General features: G+C 37.4%; 1 protein-coding gene across 2 annotated transcripts in view; it reads right to left on the bottom strand.

Annotated features, from left to right (window-relative positions):
* Nucleotides 1-5,136: 5,136 nt before the first annotated feature.
* LOC122409532 (tachykinin-like peptides receptor 86C) overlaps nucleotides 5,137-26,423 on the bottom strand; it is a 75,568-nt gene continuing 54,281 nt past the window's right edge. For both annotated transcript variants that reach the window (XM_043417178.1, XM_043417169.1), the window contains exons 3-8: nucleotides 18,394-18,528; nucleotides 18,096-18,176; nucleotides 16,453-16,603; nucleotides 13,024-13,220; nucleotides 9,248-9,369; nucleotides 5,137-6,652 (exon numbers count right to left, since the gene is read on the bottom strand). In XM_043417178.1, coding sequence (XP_043273113.1) covers nucleotides 6,525-6,652; nucleotides 9,248-9,369; nucleotides 13,024-13,220; nucleotides 16,453-16,603; nucleotides 18,096-18,176; nucleotides 18,394-18,528 — 814 coding nt within the window. In that variant the 3' untranslated portion in view covers nucleotides 5,137-6,524. The remainder of the gene's footprint in view (nucleotides 6,653-9,247; nucleotides 9,370-13,023; nucleotides 13,221-16,452; nucleotides 16,604-18,095; nucleotides 18,177-18,393; nucleotides 18,529-26,423) is intronic.

The raw sequence follows: 26,423 nt of genomic DNA, 5'->3' as shown, positions 1-26,423 counted from the left end.
ATAATTTTTTATGTAAAAAATTATGTTAGAGAGCGTAAAGGGTAAACACACAAAGGGAAATGGGCCAAGAAAAAAGTATTAATAAAAAGACAGAAGGCTGTGACAGGCGAATGGGCCAAGCGATGAAGAAACAAAATGCCGAAATAAGCATAAATGTGAGGTTATACGAGTGCTCATTACCAATTTCGTTCAATCTTTAACGTAGTATATCTTTATTACTAGTAAGACAATCGACTCGAATTTTTTCCCAAACCTTCATTATATGCTTCATTGTTATTGTGTACTTTTTCATAAACTTCGTAAGAAGCGTTTATTCGTTACATGGAAAGATAAACGATTTTTTATGCATAGTCTCTATAATCCTGTGTATTTCTCTTCATATTTAAAGACGTTTTTATCTAAATAACGAATAAGACTTTAAAATTTGATATACGTGTCGGTCGATTACCCATTTAAACTCTATGCAAATTTCAAGACTTTCTTAATAAAATTATTTCATGAATGAACTACCTTAAGCATGCAGTAATTTAAGCTACAAGCGTGAGAAACAGCGGAATTTATTCTACTCGAAGTCAAAGCGTGAGCTTACAGCTTACGGTGTTGTCATGCGTTCGACGCGAGTGTAATTTTCAGCACGATTCAAAGGCTCAAATGAGCGTACTACATTCGTGAGAGCTTTTAGAAGTACTTGGCTTCGCTCGTGCTGCAAATGACACTTATGCGCGTGGAAAAATCGCCATCAAAAACCTTCCAGTTACGGAGCAATTTCACGCGTCGCTCAATTCGTGTATCAATTTATCGCTCAATCGTATCATAATTAGGCGATTGCAAAAGCAATTTTATAGCACCAATTGGATCAGTTAAAACGTCCCTACAACACAAGATGCGGGTTACACGTATACACTTGTGCACCTGCTCCGGATCTGTTTGGAGTCGTAGCACTTTGACTCTCGATGTTGGTCTCCCCTACGAAGAGAGATTTTCCCACCGGTGGTTTCAAGTATTTGCTTTCAACAAATACGAAAATTGAAGCGAATTTGTCACGGTAATTGTGACTTTTGAATATTTTCATCGCTCAGGAATAGTCACTGGAACGTTCATTTTTACTGGAAGAAAAGATGAAACATTTCTGTACATACTTTTTCTACACACAAGCATCGTGATGGATCCAATATTGTGCACTACCAAACTCATTGAAATGCATTTTCAAGTTCGCTCATCCTTAATAAAAGTGCAGAAACGATGGTACGGGCTTAAAATCCGAATAAATCACTCTTGTAAGCTTGTCTCACTCTTGTCTCTGTAGGGAGTAAGCTCGTCGAGCTTTTCATCCGAGTTTTTTTGCTGAGATGGTTTAACCGTCGATGATAAGCTGAGATAGTGTTAGCTAAAGCACGGTCACGGTGAATTTTTAATTAGTTCAACGTTCTTTGAGTTCTTGATAAAGATTTTTTATTTTATTTCTCATGTTCACGACATTTACAGAGAAAACGAAAAAATGTGAGAACCGCGTGACGAATATTCTATTAATTTTCGTCAGTTGGCGTTCATCCAATTCCATTGTTTCTCTTGAAAAGCCTCAAAGGATCGTCGATGATATACGAACGAACAAAAAATTTGTTTATGGAATCTTCGTTTCTCGCCACCCTCACGAGGAATAGACTATCACAAGTACGATGAATAAGAGAATCGCATAAAACATAGTGTTGTATGAATTCTTGTCAACAACTTGAAAGCCAGGGATGAACGTAAACACACGAGTCCTCGCGGAATCCTCCTTAAGAGTCATCTAACTATGAGATAAATAGTCGGTTGAAAAAGGGGCTCCTCTCCTTCTGTTTCGTGTTTTTTGATGTTGAGAACACAGCAGAGAAATATTACCAAAAGATATAAACATGTCGCTGATGCCAAAGAGATGGAATACACGTTGAATAGGTGAAAAACATATTTTTTGAAGATATCATTTGGGCGAGTAGATTCAATGGATCAAGAAATAGCAAAACTGACTATGTCGCTGTGGACACTACTGCGTCTATTCACTTTAGAAAAAAAAAAAACAAAAACCAGACGAATTACGAAGATTGTTGGACCGACTGAATTTTTGATTTTTATCACCATTCTGTACTCAATTATTTATGCATCAGAGGATTATTTTGGCTACTAGCCTCGATAGTCAACGCACTTTTTTGCTTCATAATTTTCGCGGAATTCACCGTAAAGCCAAATAAACCATTATGTTTGTAAAGCTGTGAGTATTTCTCTCAAATTTTTGGCATTTTTTTTTTCTCTCTTTTTCTTCTTTTCTTTTTCAAACAAAGTAATTAATTACATTTGCCGAAAATATTCAATTCCATTAATAATAAATAATTTTTCTTTTTTGTCTCTAATTTCTCATTTTCCAGCATTCGCTGTTGCGTGCATTATTCGTGAAGATGAAAGTGTAAACATTTAAAAAATGTTCTACGACGAAATGATCCGATCTGCGCAATTTTTATCTCCGAATTATGAATGCAGCGTTAATTTTTTTTCTATCTATTTATGTTGACAATATTTCTCCTGATTGTACTTTTGAACGAGAAATTATACTTTTAGCAGTGTTGAAATTCACTCCATCCAGATTTCATTCAACGGTATACGAAGCACGTCAATTGTACTGCATTCGAATAAAAAACCCCGTGAGATATGGAATGAAATTTTAGAAGACGATTCGAGAAACGAGCTCGCGACGACAACTCCATGCTGACATTTGCCTCTCCTGCTTCATCGTTGCCAACGTTAATTAAATTGCGATCGAAATGGTGTGAATTTTTCCATTCCTTATATTTGTATCGAACTTGGATGGCCTTTTATATTTTCCGCTGCGAAGCAAAACTATTAAATTGTTTCAATAATATTCTTCTCTTCCTGAAACATTGAAGTTCTATAATAAGGTATTCAATGGAAAGGAATTTACGGTCGCCACAATCACGTCTGCTCACACTGGGAATTCATGCACGCGACGCCAGCGGTGTACCGAAATTTTGTCACTCATCGAGTCAAAATTTAATTGCTCCGAATGAGTTTCCATTGTGTACGGAAATAGAGCAAAATTGAACTTTTCATTGGCATGACACTTTCGAGACATCATTTGGTCCGCTCCTCTGGTTTTCTCTTCCCTTTAATTTCGATAGTATCCCCTTTAATTCTGACAAAAATCTCGCATATACTATGCCCCGTGGCACAGAGTGAAATTCTCCTCGTTTATTAAAATATTTTTTTAGTGGAAAACCCGTACGAGAGGACACGAAGGTAAATTATCGTCAAAATTTCGTGGAATTAAATGTAACAATAAAATCCAGTAAACTTGATCTTCATTTTGTGGAAATGTGTCAAATTATATCCCAAATCTGATAACATGAAAAAATGAGGAAATATCTGAACATATTGCCAATAGAAAGAAATTTCATGCCAACTAACACAAATATTCGTTTCGTTGAAACTCGTAACGGAAACACCCACGATGATAGATAACCGTGGGCAAATAATTCCACCCACTGCACATTTCCAGCTCTTTAGGCTCAGCTGTCAAATAGTCAAAATAGGATCAAACCCCCCATCTTAATTATCCTAAATTTTGGATCAAAGAAGTATATTTCCGTCAGGTATCGTTGAACTTTTATCCTCAGTTAGTTCTCGTAGAAATAAAATTCCGATGAAATTTAATCTCGCCACGTTTTTCGTATACGAATTTTTGAAGAGCTCTTTTCTTCCTCCAAATATCGCGGAAAATCCTTGAAAAAAACGGATGGTGTACAGGGAACTGAAATTCCGAGGGGAATTAGCACAAAAAAATCGAGGAAATTGAAAATCCATAAATGAAAGGGTGGCCGGTTTGACGTGGATCACCCTGTACCTGGAAACACGTTCCTGAATTTCATAGACACGGTATATATAATTGGCACTGCGTTCTATTCGCCAGCGGTCTCGGGCTTTAATAATGAGCCTGTGCAACGACTTCTTGTGAACGAGCAAACATTGCTGATTGAGGCGTTAAAAAAACAAGCATAGTATAGTTTTCAGTGGATTATTGGGAAATACGAAATTCACTGAACACTTCACTCCTCAGGCTGTCTGCATATGAATGATGAACTAAGGGTGGACTGGGAGGGTGAGTTTAATTTAATAGCTTATGCCACAACCTCGTACACAAATCGTGTTAGGAACGTAGTTGACCATCGTTATTGTTCCAGCCCCAGTACACTCATGTGACGAAGGTCAATCGACGACTTTGAATATATTACAGAAATTAACACCCCGAAAATGATGACTAAATTTTACGTTCAAAAAAGACAAAAACTCTTTTCTGGACTGGAGTTTTTAAAGGTGCTTCAACTTTATCAGCGTTCATTAGATTATCGAAAAAAGGCTTGCCAAATAAATTGGGAAAATAGAAAAAGGCGAATTCATGGATTGAAATGGTTTTACAAATAACAACGATGAAGAAACGACTGATTTTGGCGCGCGAAGATTAAACGACGGGTGCTGATGATGAATCCTGTGTCTTCTGGAATTACGGCGCATGTTAACGGTGATGCAACATTTTTGCAATAACAGCTTTCCCGACGGCGATATAACTATCGTTCGAGCATCAAATATTGACACTCGATCGAATTGGATTTTCTACGCTCGGATCAAGCGCCGATTGAAACGAATCGTACACATGCGGAAAGCCCTGAAAAATTCAACAGACCGAGTGTGTTTTTCGAATTTTTCCAGCTATTCATCTGGCGTGTGATTTTTTTCAAACAATATTTGTTCCACTCTGATTATTATACATGCATAACAATTAGCATTTTTCTCTGAGACGCTTCTTTCGATTCATTCTCCTGAAAATACCTTTTTATAACCTGCACCCTCCGTTTGAATCCCACAACGAATCATCCACTGAAAGTGGAAAGAAAAAATTGTCTTTCAAAATCTTATTTTCAGTTTTCGACAAGGATGTAAAAATATTTTTTAAGTACGAAAAAACTCGATGAGAAGTGATAATCTAGCGAATGAATAAGTGAAAAATAAAATGATTTATTGATCGTTTGTACAATGTTGTTTTTTTTTTTTTTTTTTTTTTTTCAGAAGACAGAATATTTTCATGGGACATTTTATATGATAAAATCAATTTATTGTAACGATGATCTTATATATCACTTTTATACACATACCATATATAATTGGAAAGATCGGAATACCGACTTGGAATTTTAGTTGATATTTAACAGCCAACGTAACCAACATTTTATGATGTACGAATGTATTGTCGTTCAATTCAATGTGAACTCAATATTTCGATATTTTAGTAAACGCAGAAAAATGTCTATTGTCGACGTTTGTTACTTCATTTGCCAGAAATACATTTACATTTTTTTTGTATTTTAGAAAATCGATATTTTTTTTCCTCGAGTTTATTGAATTACACCAATTTAGGTACGCAGCTTAATAGTGTAACAATGTTTTCTCTAGGACATGATACTTAACAGTATAAATTTCAATGCAACTTGAATCGATTGACATTCTGACATTGACAGTATTTTTGCATATTGCCTTCTTTCTTCTCATAGTCACAAATAATTCTCGTATAAAATCAACGATTTTAAAAAAAGTTAGGCAGGAATTTTAACAACGTTTGGAAAAATCAAAAGGATAGCTCAGGGGTTTTCAATTGGTTTCAAGTGAATTTCAACCTCCGAGCACATTATTTTTTTTCGAATATTTTCTACTAACTGTTAATTTAATGATCGTTTTTCGAATGAAAAGAAAATCCATTCTGCAGCTTCACGAAAATTCTCTTCAAATTTGACACGTCTGCCAAGAAACCAGCACTTAATATCGATAGTATTTCACAACTTTTTTGACTCTTTTCGTATTCGGTGTGGCGCTGTTTCAACAATTCCTGTATTTTTTCTGACGACCATTTTTCCTCTAACATTGAAAATCGAATTATTATTCCAATCGTTGTATTCAAATTCAATATCATTCGTCAGAAGTCTGCTAAAGTGTCAAGCGAGCCTTCTCTAATTAACAATATATTGTGCATCAATACATCACATGGAAATAAATCATTGACCAACAAACTGATAAAAGAATAACATTCTTTTGTATCTTAACGAGAAAAAAAATCGTTCGTAAAAAAGACAAGGGTGTTCCTTAAAATTAAGTTCTTTGTGTTCCATCTGGATTAAACGACGAACTTATGAAATAGATTGCTATGTAATTAAGAAAAATTATCACGAAAATATCTTTATCACTGTATTTCGTATCGCAGAATACCGAATCCGTTGAATTATCTTGCCAATTCTTTTTTTTTTACACTCGCATAGAAATATATGTCTCCTGCAATCAATTGACGTACGAACGCTCGACGTATCTTTTTTTCTTCATTTCTTTCCCTCGTTTTTGTACGTATTTTTTTCTCCGAAATGGTGACGTCAAAAATCAGTAAAGTCTCGTTCCTCATATATTTTCATCTCTAATGAGTATCTTCATCTACTTCAAATAATAGCTACGTTTTCTCGTGGATGGATTTTTTCGCATATGGAACGTGAGTCCATACGAAAAGCTTGCAGGTGACTTTCCCCTGCACTGTGTCGCCATCGAATTGACGTTGATTTCATACGGCCTGAAAAAAAAAAAAAAAAATTGAGCAACTGCTTGAAACGTTTTGATTATATATATTTTTTTAAATTTATCTCTTTTAATTTATATGATTCTTGAGAGTTCACAATTTTTCTGATTTCTTGAGGGTTCACAATTTTTTTTAAGAAGTTGGTCAATTCAATTGGATACAAAAATCAAACAAACGTTCATATTTTAAATTTCCATGGTGCGTTTTCACCTCAAGTAGAAAGTAGAAGAAAAAAAGGAAAAAGGGAAAAACTGGATTTTATAAGAAACTTCACGTGTCATGCACTCGATGTTTACGTTCTTATTTCTTCGGTGTCCTTCCTTTCATATTTTGACGCACACTGGATTCTTGACGGTGAGTATTGAAACGACGAATACAAACGTCAAAGGATACGCTTTGTATGCTGGTACTCAAAATTGTGCTCTTTTCCACTACGTCTAAAATTCATCTGAACGTCGAACAAGAATTCGTTCACTTATGAAAAAGTTCACACGACTATTCAGCTATTTCATAATTGATGTTTCACACCATTGACTCCTCTCAGAAACTCAAGGACTTACATATGTCCAGAATTTTCAAAAGACCGTTTCTTTTTTTACAGATCTTTTTACGTTCTTTACGGTTTTAGGCGTATTTCTATGAAAGTCGGTTATAAAAATTCCCTGAAACAGAAAGCTATTATAAAAAACGTGACTGTCCAACGAGAGGGCTTGATGCGTACTTGAAACTTTAAGTGCGTTTTTCTGAAAACTATTTTTTCTCCCACAGTCTGCATGATAGCTCATACAGTTTTTAATATTTTTTGATGCTTTTTTTAAAAATAGTCGAAATTTTTTTCTCTATAGTCTGTCGAGTCGGATTTTTAATACTGTGATTGAAATATTTATAATCTTATGACATAAAATGTACACTTTTTTTTTAACGGTCGTAAATTGCTCAATTTTTCGAATTTCAAGTGAAGCTACATGTAAGGCGTTAAAAAACTACATGAAAAATCGTACTCAAGCGCCGAGAGAGATTAATTGATTTCATTTCCAGAACATTGAACGAAATTCCAAGTTTTTTCGGGGGAATAAGCCTTCGAGAAGGAATTCGCGACTGGGTGTGTGCCAAACAATAAGTTAAAGTTCGACCCCTGAACCCTCCTGTGAAACGAGCGAGGAAAAACTGTCCGGCTATAATGTGCTGAGCAATGACATCGCTTTTATTGCTACGAGTTGGAGAACACTAAATTAAAACATTTTTCAAAAACTTTCGGTCCGCATAGTTTTGTCAGTGGGTTTTGGCAGCGACGCAAATTGAAATATTTTTAATAATCTAAATACAACTAATTGTGTTGGTGTATTAAATCAAACATAATTCGATGAATAATGTATTTGTAATAAAATGCGAATCCGCGAAAATTATTAGCAGCATCGCTTTTCGGCCCGAAGCTTTATGCCAACGCGATGAAACTTTTATCCTCGGAAGCTTTTTTAATTTGGAGGACTATGTTGCCTATACGAGTCAGCGATTTGGCTCGCTCCTCCCACTTTTTATAACTTTCGACGCAGTTTTCTATTCACCATTTTTTTCGTCTCAGAAAAATCTGTCGTCGTTCTTCGAGAATCGCATGTTTTTGTCACGAGAATCGATACAGCAACGGCTGAAAATGCCGGCGTCGCGAGTGCTTTCAAAAGTGCTTAACCTCCGGAGATTCTTTCCATTAAACGAGAACCGTGCCTTTTCATTTTTTCAGAATCTTTAACCTCAGCTCTTTCCCTAACTCATTAGTGAATGTCACTGAAAAAAAAAATTCAGCACCGAGAGCTTTAACAGCGCTGGGACGCTGAATTTAATACATCACCGCGGAAATTCTCGATATTTTCACTCAGATTTGAATCCTGTACGAACTTTTCACAACGATTTATCCACAGTGCGTGCGTATCATTTTTTATTTGTTAAAATTTCATAAAAAACTCCCGAAAATATCAATTTTTAAAAACATTCCCGTATTTGAGAGTGAAAGAATGCCTTCGATGAACAAAAGATTTCGAAACTTTTTGTTCTGATTTTACTGACAATGAGCCCTCTGCTCCTGCTGCTCTAGATCATCTGTACCGAGAATAATGGGCGGGTGAAACGAAGTATTTTTCACGTCAATTACCGTAATAAGAGCGGAGTAGTTCTAGAGCGAAAGTCCAGCTGATTGACACAAAATCCCAACAACGTCATTAACTTCGAAACGTTTCGAACATGAAGCTACCCAATAGCATAACTGGCTTTTGTTTTTTTTTTTTTCTTTGCAGAAGAGTGGCAATGCCTTGGTTGGTGGATAAGAAGAGAAAACATTAGAGAAATAATAAAGCAGATTTGATGTCAAAAACATGAGATATCTTATAAAATCCTATTCGTTACTGACACATAGATTTTGATACTCGTTCAAGTTCATGTGACGTTCTTCTCGTATTTCCATTGAGTTTCAAAGAAAGTCTTCGAAAAGAATAATATTCTTTGTGAACAGAAGCTGAGAACTCTGTGACGAGTGATCGACACTGTGACGTAGTTAGAGTTGGGAAGGAGTGGGTGTAAGTATCTCCATCATCTCACCTGAATGGGCGATGTCAGAACGTTGCAGGGCTGCCATTTCTTGCATTTGACGGCTTCTCATATTCGAACGTCCCATCATGCAGCAGCATTTACAGATGATCTGTTGAAAGTATACTCGAAACCTGCGTAAGAGAAAAAAAGTAACGATCATCACTTGGTTTGATTTTAAGATAAAAGAAAATAAAGGCGTGAAAGTGACGAAAGGGGAATGTCCTGAATTTCTGGTAGAATGAATAATGGAAAAATGAAATCTTCGATGAGAATCTTTGTTTTACCGGTCGAATATGAACACTAAAGTGATTCGGAAAAAAAAAAATTTTTTTTTTCTTAAAGTCGCAAGTGTTAATAGATAATGTAAAAGTAATTCTCTCAAAACTTGGGCCATCTAAAAAAATGTTTAGAGGTGTCGCCAACGACGTTGAAATTTATTTTCTTCTTTCTTAGTGAAAAACGTCGATAATAAAAGATTGATTTTGTTCGGCGCTGCAACGACAAAAGTTAGCACTCAATCAAGGGTTGATTCTCTCAAAATTTGAGCTTGAAGGAAAAACATTTAGAGGTCGTCCCAATGGGTTTTCTAATTTTCTTCTTGGTTTTTCGTAAACGCTTTGAGATAAAAAAAAATAATTCGCTTTGTTTCGCAGCTTCATATGTTAGCGAATCATGAAAACATTATTTTCTCGAAATTTTTACGTCACGTACCGCCAGTGGAATGAACAAATATAAAAATTCTACTGGCGGCACCTTTTTCACCAAGTTTTTCACTAAGAAAGAAAAAAAAAATTCAACGTCGTTGGTGCCAACTCTAAAAATTTTCTTAGATGGCCCAAATTTTGAGAGAATAACTTTTTCACTACGACTTTGCGGGAAAAGGAAATATATATTTTTTTTCAATCACCCTAATGAACACGCTATATTTTTCGTAATCTCCAAATAACTTCCTAATGTGAGTGTGAATGAATAGCAATCTTCTTTGACAGAATTGGAATAAACTTCAAGCCAACTTTGACTCAGTTGCTCTGCTTCCGTATAACTGAAATTGAATTGAAATAACATTCAAGACGATTCGCGCTCGAAGATGTTTTCTTTCCATGAGGAAATGGCTCTCTCTATTTTCCTCATCTATTTATGTCCAATTTCAATGCTACAGCGATTCACTCTGAGCAATGGATTGTGTAGTGTAGTCCCAATAATCTTCGATTAATAAGCAGTTCGTGAACTTTAATCAATATCTCTATACACACGGCTGAAATTTTCCCGGAATGAGAATGCAATACTGCGATGAAACTTCTCAACAAAATCTCACCTTTGGCAGGCCGAGTGAGACAGAGAAAAAGTTTATGATTAATGAGTGGAAAAACGAAAGCCTCGGTTGCGAAAATGATGAGTTGCTTTGCTATTATTTCGCTCCAACTTTACTTCGTGACTGCCACTTTTTTTATATAAAGAAATTATTCTCAGTGTCGAATAATTTAGCGAACGACGTTGAATTCCATGATAATCCCCTTAATAATAATAACCAGTTTTAATAATAATGTGAAATTTTTACTCTTGCAGCAATGTATTTCTGGCTCGCAGCTAATATTTCTGCATTATTAATTTTTTTCTTCATTCACTTGAAACGAGATTTTTGAACCCGAATTCTATCTCGAAATTTCAATGTATATATAATTCGATCAAAATATTTCTCCTCGATGCGATTTCCCTTCTTCGAGTTTTCGCGAGTCGAGCTAGATCGTTGAATTTAGTCAGTAAGAATCGAATGATCGATAGAACAGGTCCGATGAGACGAAAAGAACTTCAAAGCGATTATTAGAAACGATAATAAAAAGGTAATTTGTCCTTTTTTATTATATTTTGAAAGATTTAAATAACGAAACAATGCTGTTTTCATCTTCATTCCTCCTCTTTCTCAGTCCCTCTTATCGTATCGTCAATGCTTTGTACTGACTTGTTAGCTTCCAACGTCAGCGGTGTAACTTTTGAGGCAAGACCGGGGTGCGAATTCGAGTGTTGAAACTTTTCATGCAATTAAGAGTACAATATCGAGGTTGAGAGGAGAGAATAAACTGGGTGAAAACCTTTATATAGAAACTCCGATTGTTTCGTAGTTTTTCAAATTGAATCAGTGGATTTCGTAAGTGACGTGGGAGAACGAGCGATGTTTCTTTGAATTTTATCATTTTTAGTACAATCAAGCCACAGGTGGATAAATCCTACCCAAAGTGAAAGGTATTTTCGCTATTTGAAACAAAAAATTCGATTTACATAGAATTCTTCAATTCTCTTAGCAACAAATTAACTCCATTTCAAACCCGTGATTGCTTCGCCAATCAACAGTGGAAGAGAAAAACTGCTTGTCATGTTCGTTCAAAGCTCCTGCCTGTGGCCGAATGACTTTTGATCAAGCTTTTATAACTTTACGTTATAGCGGCTCAAGCCAAAGTCTGATTTTCGACGATCGCCGTCCAACAGTTATGGAATTATAAATACTGAATACGATTATTTCTTGCAAATTCATCATCTTCATCGACTTTGTCACATTCACTTTAGAAATTATGACGTATATTTTATTATGATTATTTGTTCGAGTAGAACGACATTTTTCCTCGAAAGTTGAAGGAATTATTCACGAATTTAGAGGAATACAATTTCGAAGGAATCAAACTTTTTAATGGACCGTAATTTTCCACTGGAAGTGATCGTGTAAATTAAAGTGAAAATTATTTACTCCTCATTTTGTTTCACTGGTAAAGATTTCTCTCGAATAAAATGTAATTTTACATTTGATTCATGCCAAGAGAGACATTCAATTTGTTGTTTTATATCCTAGCCGTGCATGGGACACGTGAACAATAAGCTCGTAGAAACTAAGGATCCGCAAATAGTGTGAGTTCTGCAGAGCTTTACAGCATGTGAAGAAATTATTTAACAGACGATACTTGAGGCTGAAGTTTCTAACGAATCTTGAAAGGAAAGAGAGAAGAATAGCGTAAAAGTGAAGCATGAACAATAGAAAACTTTTAAACTTTAAACCGTTGAATTTTTCGAATAAAAATCTTTTGAGTAAAAGTTGAATCTGTAAAGCGTTCAATCTTTCGAACAAAAATCTTTCGTCTGAAGCTCTTGAACAAAAGGTTCATTTTCTCAACAGTTTAATTGTGTTCACTCTGCTCCGTTTTCCCAAAGGCTGCGTATATTCTTCCATCCGTATCGGTTGTTTGAATAATTACTGGCGAGGTCAGAGCATACCGTAAATTTCACTCAGGGTTAACAGTAATGTGCGGGGAACCGGATACAGATGTGGATTACTAAAACTGTCTAAGTACGACAAAGTAAATCCAGACTCAGAAACAGATCGCTCCAATTGTAGCACGCTGACAATACCGAGCGAATCGATGGCATACAATATTTTACAAAGTCGTCTGAGTGTTTGTTTGGAGAAGTTGAAACCGTGAAGGGTTGACGAGGGAGCTTAACATGTTTTCTATTCAGAAAAAAATAGTGAATAAGATTGATTATCCAGTGAATCTCCAAAATATGCTGCCTACGATGGCGAGATCACGTATTCGTAGAATGTTTTCAATGGATTTTCACTCTCGCGTCTGAAGTTCTCGGTGGCTGTCAATTCGGCTGAACGGAGTGTGAAAAGCGGTAATAAATCATTGGATCAAAGTGCCTCCTTCTATTTTACGACAATTTTTTGGCTAACCCAACCGCAAAAGTTTTTACATGAGAGAGTAGTACTGGAAGATAAAACATAAATGTGGACCCACCTCGTGTTCATCCAGTAGTAGATAATAGGATTAACCATGGCGTTGGACATTGCGAGCCAGTAAAAACTAAGATACACGTGCTGCACGTAAGTGGTTCTCGTAAAGCGTTGGTGATGGTAGAGGAAAATAAAGAATCCGTGGTAGGGTAACCAGCACACTGCGAATATTGTCACGACGATGATAAACATCTTCACAACCTAAGGGATCAACGAGATGGATTAATTAGTTAAAGTGTAAAAAAATCACAGAATAAAAGGTTCCCACTTCCGTGTCTTCTTGATGACATTATGTGAGAAGAAAAAAAAATGTTGAAATGTTCACATTTAATTTTTTTGCAGGATCAAAACCCATGACTCGTTTCCAGCTGTTCAAATAAAAGCGCGTTGATCAAAAAGTCGTGTACCGGCCTACGGTCTGCCGCTCTTCCCATTATCCTTTATGTCACTGCTTTTAGTTCCATCACCAAGCTGTTACCTTTTTCGAGATCAGAATCTTCGCGTTTCGCCCCCCGATTTTCCTTAATCTCTTTTCTCTTCTCATATATTACCCGGTTTTTATTAGCGAACCTGACCAAAAAAACCACGTCGTACAATGAGAGTAGTAACACAAAATTAATATTTAGAGGTCACAGAATGCATGGAGCACTTTCCCATTAAATTTCATACACAATCTAAATTAAAACATTTAAAAAAAGTAGTTCGCTACAATTTTCGGTCACATTTTTTCCATTTTTATTTGACTGATGTTCATTTTGTTGTACGATCTTGTGCCCACCGACCACGAAATATCCATTTTTGGAAAACCATTTTACGACTGGTGGAAGATCATAAAATTGACTATTACACAACCCTGACTCAGCTGATTCTTCCCTCTCAGATCCTTCTCGTGTCACGAACCCTTGACCCCAGGCTTTTTTGGGTCCCCTTCAATAATTGACATACTGAGATCCGGACGAGCTATTTTATAAGTCTCTGAAGAGTGTCTTTTTCTATTATTGATACGTAGTAAATACACGACATGAAAGTTCTGGTCACTGTGATTGTGATGAGTATTTGATGTCAGCGTATTTTATTTTACCTCATAATCTAGTTTATCCAAGTTTCATCCAATCCAATGTGTAGTAATGCAATTCCATTAAACAAAATAGTTTTTGACAGTTCGTAGTATGATTGAGGTGCCTAAGAAGTGGCTGTGCTCCATAAACTTGCGTCGAGTAAGCCGGATACAAATTGAATACCACAAAGTTTCCTCCAGTTTATCTCATAGTCTCAGGTGTCGTGACTACACTTTCAACGATCTCGTTAGAGTATATCCTCGGAAAAAAGATGAAAGAGAAGTGATGTGTAAACCAGGGGTCGCTTATTACCCGGTTGGATGCTCTCGAGGGACGAAACATTTTTCGAAGGTTCTGATTTCCATTCGCGCCCGCACCGCAGTGCCAAAAGTCCCAGCGAAGGAAATCGCTCGAGAATTCATTCGGGGGGTTTAGTGATCATTTGCATCAGAGTTTTCCCGCCAAACATTATTTACTGAGTATCGCGAAAGGGACTTTCACTTTTTATTGCGATGAGCTCCTTCTACGGAGATTTTTCATCAGAAATTCTGGATATAGATGACCCAGACTAACGCCCACGTATCAGAAAACGATTTTTCACGCTCCCACGAACGATGCTTGACGTCCCGTCTGGCCACCAAGTCTATCTGTTCTGCTAACAATTTCCGATGAGACTGACAACTACTCACCACCCACGTATTTCGTGCTGGTTTCGACACTTGCGAAAACGTTTCTACTCATTTAAAACTCTCGCGATGAAGGTCTAACCGACTCGTGACATCGCACGAGCCCCACATTTCAGTTGTTTCCAAGGTGCAGCAGGTAAAAGACTGCAAAATTGGTGTCATTGTTTCACTAATATCATTCTATTCGTATTATTAAATTCTGAAGCACTTTTCACAGAAGCTTTTCGTTTGCTATTTTATTCCCTAATTCCGTTTAATTCAACCTCCATTCATGGAAAATCCCCCACGACGGTGAGGATCCTTGAGAGCAGACTGACTATACTCTCTTGCCGGCTATCGAGTATGACTCATTTTTTCCATTCGTTTATTAAATAATCAGTTCAAGCGAGAATCCCAACGCTTTTCTTTTCCGTGGCTTTGTTACATCGCAGTGGATCGTCGCTTCGTTTTTTGCGTCCAGCATTGTTCCAGCGTTTCTATTACTTGAGTGAGTGAACATTTCCGTAGTTTTGATAACAGGAATTTACTCGCGAGAATAAAGCTTGGACGAGATTTCAAGTTAATAATGATTTTCAGTGCACATCTTACTTTCGCTCAAGTTCGATATCGAGCGTCGTTAGCCGATAACTGTATTTTTAATATTGCAGTTGGAATATCGAGTGATCGATAACTCGAGGGCTTTTCGAACACGAGCTCATACATACGTAGACATGAAGTTGGGCTGGTGCTTAAAGTCTGCATAAAGACATCATTGACGTGGACCAAGGGGATCGTAAATCTTAACTCCCCGAGGGTTCTGTCTTTATGGCTCTTTGGGTCACGACACTTTGGCGGTTCTTGACCCAAAGGGTGTTAAATACAAGTTTGTGGTCGTAGATAGTTAGTTAGGTCGTACATGATCAGTTCTCGAAATCTTGTCATTGCCTCGTTTCATCGATCTTTGATAAAAGCTGGTCAGGAGTATTAATGTGATCACCAAATTCAATTCGATCTTGCGATCAATCAAACAGATTTTGTCCCAATGGAAACAGGGACGAGGTTTAATAATACGATGAATGTAATTTAATTATTTTCAGTTAAATAGAAAAAGTGTTATCACTTTTCATGCACTATCTCGAAGGTGGGTCATTCGTTTTACACGTAATTCGCCACTATTCAATAACACTTTCTTATCATTAGCTCTCGCAGGCAAGATCGTGAGATGCGATATTCCAGAAGTTTATTTTACACAGAATTTCTGAAGTTGCTACAACGAAAGTGGGAAGCAAATTTCCGTGTAGTTCACAGGTTCACTTATCTTTATATCTTGGCATGAGAATTAATCGGCATGAACTTTTAGTATGCTAGCGAATATTTTTTCTCAGAATACACGAGATTCAATTTATAGTTCCAAATATTTTACGACTTTCATCAGAGCGGTAAATAGCCGTGCTTTCAATGTTATTATAGATTTAGCGATATCGTGAAATCGTCGTCACTTGGCATAGCAAAGAATCGAGTGAAGCAAATTGACCCAAATCGACATGATTACTCGTTACAAATGATCCGATAGTCAACCAGATGTCGGATGCAAGCTTAGATAATTATATATTTATTCGTTCGACAAATGATACCCAATGGTACAAGAGTGTCCTCGACCGAGCATCAGTCAATGTACGAATATCGCTAAGGTGGATGATAAAAAATTACCTTTCGTTTTGACTTCATCGATTCTTTTTGATATTCGGTGTGCTCCCCGATGGATTTCGAACCCCACAATTTGCGTCCCATGAGAGTGTAGCACACGGCCATCACCGCCATCGGTATGAGGTACGTTACCCCCAGGAATACCAAGTTGTATCTGCAAAAAGACGATTCTTGAAATTGTCCGCAAGCTTGACGTTATTGTTCGTGTGAATTTCGATATGCTCTCGAGAAATTTATTCGGGTGGGGTTCAATTATGTCGAATAACTGAATTGTAGAACGGTCGATATTTCGAAATTTTAAAAGTTGTCATATCAGTTTGGAGAAAAATAAGTAATTCGAAATTCTCATTCCCGATCGACTATTTAGCAGATTGCGTGTTTAATCAAAAATTCCTTCTTTGAATCTAGAGTCGCGGTAGTGACTCAAAGACAAGTACATTTATGACGTCGCTGCCAGAGACTCTTTACAGGAGCCATTCATATTTACCCGAAAATATATATTTCAATAGTTTTCATTTCGAATGCAATTTTAACAGGCCATCCGAATGTCAAAAGTTCATATTTTCGAATTCAAAATGTAGAGTAATTGTTTTACAGACAGACCAGAATATAGAGTAGCAAAAAATCGAAAGTGAATTTTTCGAGCCTATAAAACTTAGATATGCGGAATAGCGATAGCTCGAAAAGGCGAAAGTCAAAATGGCGATGTTTAAAATTGGAGATCACCGGTCTGAGTAAGTGAGTGAGTGAGACGCGTGTATTTGGAGCTCCGCTGCATTTCTTTATTTTGATCGATCGACTTTCTAACGTTTTCGCTATTTTGACCGTTCGACTTTTTGGTGTTTCAGTATTTCAACCTAAGTAATATTTGGTCTTTCGTTATTATATTTTCAAAATTGTGAATTTTCACAGTATCGCTGACCGTAGTAATTTATGAATCGAAAGAGTGATAGTCGAATTTTCGTAAAATCGATATTTTAGTCATCGTCCTATGGGCGATTGTTACATTCTATTTTCGACGTAAACGTTCTTCGAACCCTGCAGTTTCTGCTTTATTTATTTTCGGCATTCAAAACTCTAGTCGAATCTATCCGTCTCCATATTATCATTCGAAGTTTATAAATTCGAGATTTTAGCTGTTCGAAATTTTAGTCATTCCAACATTTGATCCCCACCCATTTATTCGAACGCGGATTCCTCTTGGCGTGTAAACCACCTGATTACTGCCATTGTGTTGTGGCTTTGCGGTCTACCTGAACTTTGCATGACAAGTTGAAATGATGTATCGAGTGGCGCTGCGTCTAATTAGTTCAAAGTACTTTTATAGCTCCCACTAGGCTACCGAACAAACTCAGTCATCTGTCGTCCCCGCAAAATTTTCGTATCTGCATTAATTTACTCATGCGATCCTTTCCAACACTGACTGATTGGAATACGCTATAGGTTCGTGCAAAGCTACCCTTGAATGGAGCTTTTCAGGACGATGGCAAAAATTTGCAAAACACGAACCCCAAAATATTTTGCCTCCACAGCTGTCGCTGTTATTATCGTTCATCTGTGTTCAGATAAACCTCTGTCCGTCAACGTCGTCAGTATATCAATACGTGAAATTATTTCAACAAAATATTCAAAATTATTCAACTCACATATACTCGGTTTTACTGTTGAGATAATCTCCATCTGGCCACAGAAGATAACAAATTATTCGTGACTTCCCATTCGAATACCTGTAATAATCACAGTAACATGATAAGCTTGGAAAACAAAGTGATGATGAGCAAAAAAAATATATGCTAGGATTGATGAAAAAGTAGAAGGAACAGTCACGACAATTTCGATGCAAACAATAAATTAATTTATCAAAAAACACGAAAATGGTTGATCTTACGACGATAAGAATGAGGCGTTCGCATCAACGTCATCCAACTACACACTACCACTCACTTTCTGGTTTTCGTTGTGGAATACAGCAAACAAGGCATAGCCAATAACGCGGACGCCAACCATATCGAAATGAGAGCAATTATGGTTCGTCTACGTGACATGTGATGCTTCAGGGGTCGCATGATCGCCATGTATCTGCAACAACGAAAAATTTCAATGCATTCAAAATGGTGGTTCCTCCTGATTTTCTATCGCTTCAATTGAGATGAAAGCACTCTGGAATTGGTCCTTCATACGGTTATTGTACTACGTTTGTACGTGCAAGCATCCACAATGGATCGCACTTCACCCTGCGTAATATCAAATACAAAAATGCTACTTTACATGGACGACCACGAAATCTAGCTGCAGATGAGGAAGCTTCCATTTTCAGGGAGTCGCAAAAATGAGTTGTCCAATATTCAACGTAGGACGAACGTGGCGGTGCTAATGAACCCTTCAATTATGGAGACGTTGAAGTTTCTTGCAATTTGCAGATGCAAATGAATGCTGAAGTAATTAACGATACACAACCATGAGATCGAAAAACAGGAAGCGAGGATTTCAAGCTACATTATTTGTCGGAATTTGCGAATAGGGTCATCATTTGATTCGGTCCAGTCGCGACGCCCTCGCAACTCAATTCTATCATTCATTGAATTGACTTCATTTTCATGAACCGCAGCCCTCTCAGCCGTAGAATCATAAATGTCAGATAATTATTTGTGTTTGTCGTACATTTTTTAAAATGAAAGTCGCACTCCAGAAAATGAAACGAAACAAGTTTCATTCAACTTTATTTCTTTTTTTTTTTATCGAATGCATGGGAAGTATTGGCAACGAACTTCATGAAATCGTTGATTTCGATAATATAAATCCGTTGATATATTGAAAAGCACATGAAAAGCACTCTGACCCCAAGCTATTACACTTGACGGATGAAAAGATGAGAAAAACCGTTCGAATTTATCAGTTTGGAGATCAATTACAATTCTATGTGTAAAAAGTACTGCAAAATCGTTTCGTTTTCCGGAATTTCAAACCTCTTAGAATTAAGAAAAATATTGAGTTGATCCAAGAAAATACGCATCAGTAGTTCATGGTAGAAGTGCTGCAGCAATTGCGAACGAGAAATGTATTCCAAGTAGTTTCTCATACGTGCCACGCACTTCAAAAGGATTCTGCCTGTCAGTGGATCGAACATTCGATCTCCTCATGAAGAATTGGTGATTATTTTACAGTGCGGAAACTGCTTTGTATTTTACAAAACTGTGAAAACTCGTTACGTTGCCCGACGCAATTTTTCCGCTCGTTTTTTATTCCACCAAATAAAGGATGGTAGAGAAATCCGTTCGGATTGTCACGGATATCTGCGGATATGTCCGGGGATCGTCAAAATCAGCTGAGCGTGTTAAAGGGAAAGGATCCATCAGTAAAAACGATCTATATATATAGACGTTTTTACACATCTATATAAATATAGTTTGGAGTGCTGGTCCTGAACGTGGAGGAGAGTGACGTTTACGTGAATCCATTCCGATATCCTGTCACAGTCCATGAGGAGGCCCAGATTCCTGTGACGTCGGAAAAGGTCATTTGGAAAAAACTTCAAGTGCTATTCTCGATTACATTGATATGTAAAAGAGCCCTGCTTTTCCGCAAACTGTATTATCGTAACGGAATTGAATCAATATTATTTTTAGCCCAGAATAAATTGTTCGAAAGCATAGCAAGGAATTTGTTTTTCGCACGGTGGGAAAGGTCAACTGGAAATTCATAAATTATTATTTTTCATCCGGCATCACATGGTTTTTCGAAGCTGTGAAAAATTTGCAATTTTTTTCATCCGTGTTGTTTGAACGATTGTTTTCTTTCTTCTTTAAGGCGTAATGCATAATTTGTAGAAAATTTCCGACACCCTGAGGCTTCCCAAGTTCTCTGGGAGTACGCTCGACCTCGTGATAATTCCAGATCATCCCATTGATCCCAAGTAAGCCGCGGAATTAACGCGCGATCACGCAAAAAAATCTTAATCAACACTCCGATGCCTAGTAAAACTCGAAGTTTCTCGGGTCATCAAAAAATGGGCGAAATCAAAAGAAACGTGCGTTCACTTGATTCAGTGTAAAAAAAACACATCACGAACCAAAATAACAGTTAAATCGATCATCAATTTCCATTGAGATTAGTAAACTGGAAAAGAGTATACAAACGTATAATGTAACATAAATAAATTGTTAATGAAAATTAGCAGCGAATACATAATGTGATTGTGGCTCCTCTGAAAATTCAGAGATTCCAATAATTTCCTTACATAATATAAAATATTAATCAATATGCAATAACAGTACATTTTGACGAATAACTCACATTTTGATCAAGTTTCACTGAAATATTCCAGGTCGAATCAATTAAAATTTTTATTCGTCCATTTAGTCATCGAAGTAATGGAGATCGATATAATCAGGCGACTTGTATGATGGAACAGAAAAAGCCATGGATGCCTCTGACCCATTATTTTTAATTAGTTAAATGAATTTGCGAAAACGTTTCACTGATTGAATGGGGACCGAAAAAAAATCCCTAATAGGTTGGAGAAATTGCTCGCGTTCATTGTTCGTGTAGTTTTTTGTCACAGTGATAAAGTCAGCCTTTTTTTCTTAAGCAACACCCTGTAATTAATACGCCATGAATATGCAATGAACAAAGTAGAATTGCTGAGATTTAAACGATCTCAGCTCCGCTTACGATGGAGGGATGAGTGTACCCTTGGTCGAAATGCTCGGGATTTTCTCGAGCCGATCAAACGTAACGATGGAAACTCGAAGCATTCGTCTCAATCTCATGTCAGCGGCACAGGGTGGGAATAAAAAACGTAACCAGCTTGAGAATAAATTCCAGACATGCAACGCCCTTTAAGGTGACGTCGGCAACATTATGCATAATATTTTTATACATCAATAACATACAATCCCATGGAGGACCAACTTTTTAACATTTTTTCATGTGTTTACACCATTCAGAGAAGGAGAAAAGTTGTGGGCGAAGAACTCGTGATTTATGTTTTTCACGCATTTTCGCCACTGGCAACGTCGACGAATCCATTTATCATTCCTCTAATGGCAGAGTGGATTATAATCGCAGCAATTCCATTTGTAAAGCTGGCTTACACGAAAGTGGATAAGAAAGTACTGGAAAGACTACACCAGACAAGAGGTATATTGATTTGTCTTCTTTGAAAAGCTTCCAGAATCGGTTTCAAGCTTTCTCGTTTGAAAAGTACTCGGAACCATTTGCTTGCCATCTAGAAAATATCGTTCAACCAAAGCCCCTAAGCACTTACAGTTCTTTTATTTGTTCGTGCGAGTTGATTGACGACGATCTTCCAAATTTTCTTGTTTTATTTTCTCACATTTCCAGGATGAAAAGCATCCTGAGTTTTGACAATTTTTTAATGAAACCGCAGAAATGTGCTATCTCGTCGTTTCTCAAGGAATTTAATTACTTTTCTCCCAAGTTCATACTATTTTTTTCATTGTTACAATGCAACAAAACTTCTTTGTCTCAATTTTCTGGTTCTTGGCTCGGAAATTTTGAGGACTTGAAAATTTTTCTTTACTGCAATTTTACCGATGATGCAGGTCCATTGAAGTTTTAAAATCGATGTCAAATTCTCCCTATTCGTGCTCTCGTCACAAGATAGTGCTGGGAAAGAACTAGAAAAACAAATCATCTCTTTAGTTCCCTATCTGACAATTTATTCGAAAAAATTAACCCAGCGAACAAGTTCGAATTATTTTTGCAACTGCGTTATGTAAACTTAACAGAAGCACATAACTTTTATCCATCAAAGTAACTAAAATTATCCAGTTGTGTGTTGTCGGGAGCTACGTGGCATACCAGATAGCACAACATCCGTACTTTGTTGTTCCCGTCTATCCAACCGTCCATTAGATACCTCGATGTCTATCTCATCCATGTCGATAAACAAGCCGATTCATGTGAATCGATAATGTCCAAGAAGGGTTAGCTTTCACCTGCGATAAACGCCTCCCCCCCGCCCGACCTGAGGTTATGAAGTTTGCCATATGAGGCATTTTTTCGGTTCATTTATATTTGGTGCAGAAGCCTGTGCGTTCTCATGCTCTCGAGGTAAATCGATGTCATGGAAAAAATGGAGGGAAACCTGAAGAGTGGTTTTTTCGCCAAAATCATTAAAGCAACAGTAATTCCGACGACGGACAATAAATAGTGAGATAAAAAGATGATGATGGAATTTTTATGATGATTTGTGAAAGTAGCCTCGATTGACCATGGTCTAACGGAAAGACTTCTATAGCGTCACTATTTCCACGTCACTGGCGAGCGCGTATTCTTCCCACCTTCGCGGTGAAATAAACTCTTGTAAAGTGGAAAGAAAAGTTTCGTGCAAGCTCTCAGCCCACCTAGAAGTCAATAACGGAATCATTCGCAGAAATCTTCTTGTTCCTACGTCATAGCCTTTCAGAGATACGATCTCGAAAAGACAAATATTGTCCTGCTGAGGGCAAAAGGAACGAAGAGTTCAAACTTTTTTTTTTAAGGTTGAAAATGAAGCATGGAAAAAATTTCTGGTGCATCGCAAGGTCTCTTGTCTTGAGTAATATGAATGAAAGAGCAATTGAGCTCACATATTCCGAAACTTGAGATCAATCAGAGCCGCGAGAAGCGCGAGTTTCACTCTGCCTTCTCCATTTTCTCAATGCCTATAGAAAAATTAGGTAATTTTAAAGAATTTCTACTGTAAATGCGCAAAGTACTTGAGGTATGTGCGAGGACAAATGACCTCTGTGTCCGCCCAAACCTTTAGTGTTGTAAAGCTGCAGTTCCTATTTCTTCGGACTCCCATAAAGACGAAAAAAAGCCAAGTTTTATGTGGACTAAAAAGAATTTGACACCGCAAAACAAGTCGCGAAGCAACCACGAAATAAATAGACACCATTTTGTGTCAGCTGTTGGCCGTAAAAACTTTTTTCATTACGAGAACAGCTCGTGCGTGTGAAAACTCGAAAATCTTATTCGCCAGTTACTGAAATAAAAGTCAAGCAACGATTCGTAAAAACGACCGAGACTCGAGGCGGTGGTTAGAGATAAGAAAAAATCATACACGAATCACCAGACGCATCGAGATAGGGAAGAAAATTTGGATGAATAACGAGACGAAACGTTATACGGTGTAATAAAAATGAGTGGCCCTTGAGATTTGCGAGGTCGTGAAGGTGTCGAATTCTACTCATCATTTTGGAGTTCAAAGAAGGTACTGAAATACGTGACAACTGGAGCAGGATTAATTATACCGTTCAAAAAAAAAAAAAAAACCAAAAAATCATCAACGTTACTCGCAAAATAAAAATTGAGAATTTTCCTAATTCTTTACCTGTCAACTTGACAAGAATTCTTCAATGTGATAAAAAAAGTCCCTAAAACGATCATCGATCATTAAAATTCGCACTGAAATGCAGAAATCACAGCAAATGGATAAATCGAAATTTTTTCAACCAGTCTTACGATTGTTCCGATTCCGAGATAACGAACAAAAAATGCCTTTTACAGAAGTCAGCTCGCAGCGAGAAGTAAAGCATAGAAACACAGTAGTTTACGGTGATAAAGGGCGTCCTAAAACATTCATGCGCGCAGTGAGGACGTAGTTGGCTCTTACGTGCTCTATCGAGCTTATGTGGGTTTGTGCACGTTTCATGCAATGCGCAAGCCGGATATTCGCTTGCGACAAATCTCGAACGTTTCTTTTATGCACGATACCGATCTATACTTTTATTAATGCAAGGAAAAACGATAAATAACTAGTTTGGAGCCGAGTAGACTCAAATTTATTGGCGAGCAGAGAGAAAGAGACTGCAGAAAATAAAGTTGAATTTTGTGTCGGCGAAAAAAGCAAAGGACCTTTTGTTCTATACCGAAATAGCGTTGAGATCCCAGACTCATTAAAACTCTTGTGATTAAAAAATATCAAGGTTCTAGACAAAAATAAAACTGAGGAAAAATTGTCCAGAGGTTCCACGACAAAAAATAGGCCACGCTACGTGCGATAACACCCTTAGTTTTGCAATCCTGTCAACCGAATGAAGATTTATCCTTCTCATCCACAGACAACGAGCGGAGCTTGGGGGTGTGGAATCGAGCTGTCTGCCATGACGCCCACGAAAGCAGTCGTCGTCGGGTTCAGCTTTTGGACTTTGTACACTCATCACTCTGCGTACGTAGAAGGCTTGACGCGTCACAATGGCCAAGTCTTGGGCAGCTTCTGATGTGTGACAATTCGCAATATCAAATGGATCATCAATTCTCACGTTGCTCAATAGAAAGTTGAGAATGTAACAAAACACCCAATAAAAGAGGCACATTCGTTTGGATTCAATCATTGGAATATTCAATACTTTATCAACTCGAAGTTTCGAATTGCTTGAATAGAGAATGTCGAGAGACGTAGAACTTTATCAAGAAAGAATTTCAAATAAGAAGATCCGAGCTGAGGAACGCAGTTTGGACACACTGGAGGCATTTGAACTTGGCTCAAGAGGAACAGCTGATTGTCTGGTTCCTTTGAGCTCGGGCTCGTATTCGATAAAGCAAGGCGAATCGTAATTGTTAAATCGACTAAATTCTAATCGAGCACTGTAATATGGACGTTTTAACGTTAAGCAAATGGCCTAAATTCATGGTCGAGATGGTAACGTAAACCGATAAACAAATGCAGTAGCAGGTAACTGGGCAAAAAATCACTCGAATTCTGTATTCATCGATTCGGCAACGACGATAGAGTTTGCGAAACAAAAGCAAGCTCTCGAAGGGAGGAAAGAAGATTTAAAAGGCTTGGACTCTGGAAACGAGAGTGTCCGCAAGCACTCTGGAAAATCTTACTACGACTTATGGCGAGATCGAACCACTGTGCAGAGAGAAAGCGGACGAAACCTTTTTGAGGATGACACGAGAAACGGAAGGGATTTTCTCAAGCCTCTCACGATGCTGGAATTTACAAACGTGAATATTTTGTATGTCCGGAATATTTTGTACACGGAAACATTCCGAATGAAATGGACAACGTTGATTATTAGCGCAAGGAGATCTGCGGAAAAAGAAGCTTTCTATGGTATCTCGACGTTAAGGAGGAAAGCAGAATCCCAAAAAGGATAGGCTCCGTTAGAAGTAGACGAATAAATGCCAGGAAACGACACGTATAGCAAGATTTAAGCCGACTGAAGATTTTCCGATCTCTATAACAACCAGTCTGTTCAACGTCTCCAAAAAACTGTCGATATTTCCCATTCATCTTTAAAATTTTAACTGATAGAAAGCACGAAATCATATCAAAGGAGAGCTCTCACATTTTTGCAGGATCGTACATCCTTAACGAGCACTAAATCAGCCAACTTTTTTCATCATTAATTGAAAACGTTTATCTAAAATACTCTCAAATATTGCCAACAACCATGGCCTCGTAGGATTATATAATTCTCTTTATTTTCTATATCCAAACATGGAAATAGTCGTGCGTCAAAAGAAAGTTTAATGCACATAAAGAGATTCCATTTTGCTCTGGTATCTAAAAGCAGGTTACGGGTATCATAAAGCGAGTGAACCCGCGGTGGTAGATAATGTCTTGTATGCAAAACGAATTTCATCACGCGTTTCAGCAAACTGCAATGTTTCACGAGTCATCCTTGCGTTTGAAAATCACCTGAAAACGTACCTAATATAGAAAACCGTGGCCGGACGCTCGACTTGAGTTTGCATGTAGGGTAACTGAAATGGAAAAATAGCTCGAATTTTCGGAGATACTTTTCTGAGTACATTTTTCATTCAAGATTCCTAGGGGAACTTGAGGGGCTGCTTTGAAGCAACAAGAAATGTGATGCATTCCGTGCCCGCAGACAAGGTAATATTGGAATAAATCGGATGTTATCGAAATTATAAAAAAGAGGTTATCATATTGATACTTCAAAATGACTTTGCAATATCGAGACACAACTCAACCGCTGTGCATGATGCACTTT

Source organism: Venturia canescens, chromosome 1 (genome assembly GCF_019457755.1).
Source record: "Venturia canescens isolate UGA chromosome 1, ASM1945775v1, whole genome shotgun sequence".
Classification (NCBI taxonomy): Eukaryota; Metazoa; Arthropoda; class Insecta; order Hymenoptera; family Ichneumonidae; genus Venturia; species Venturia canescens.
The sequence above is the reverse complement of the archived record's forward strand: the minus strand, read 5'-3'. Positions and strand labels throughout refer to the sequence as shown.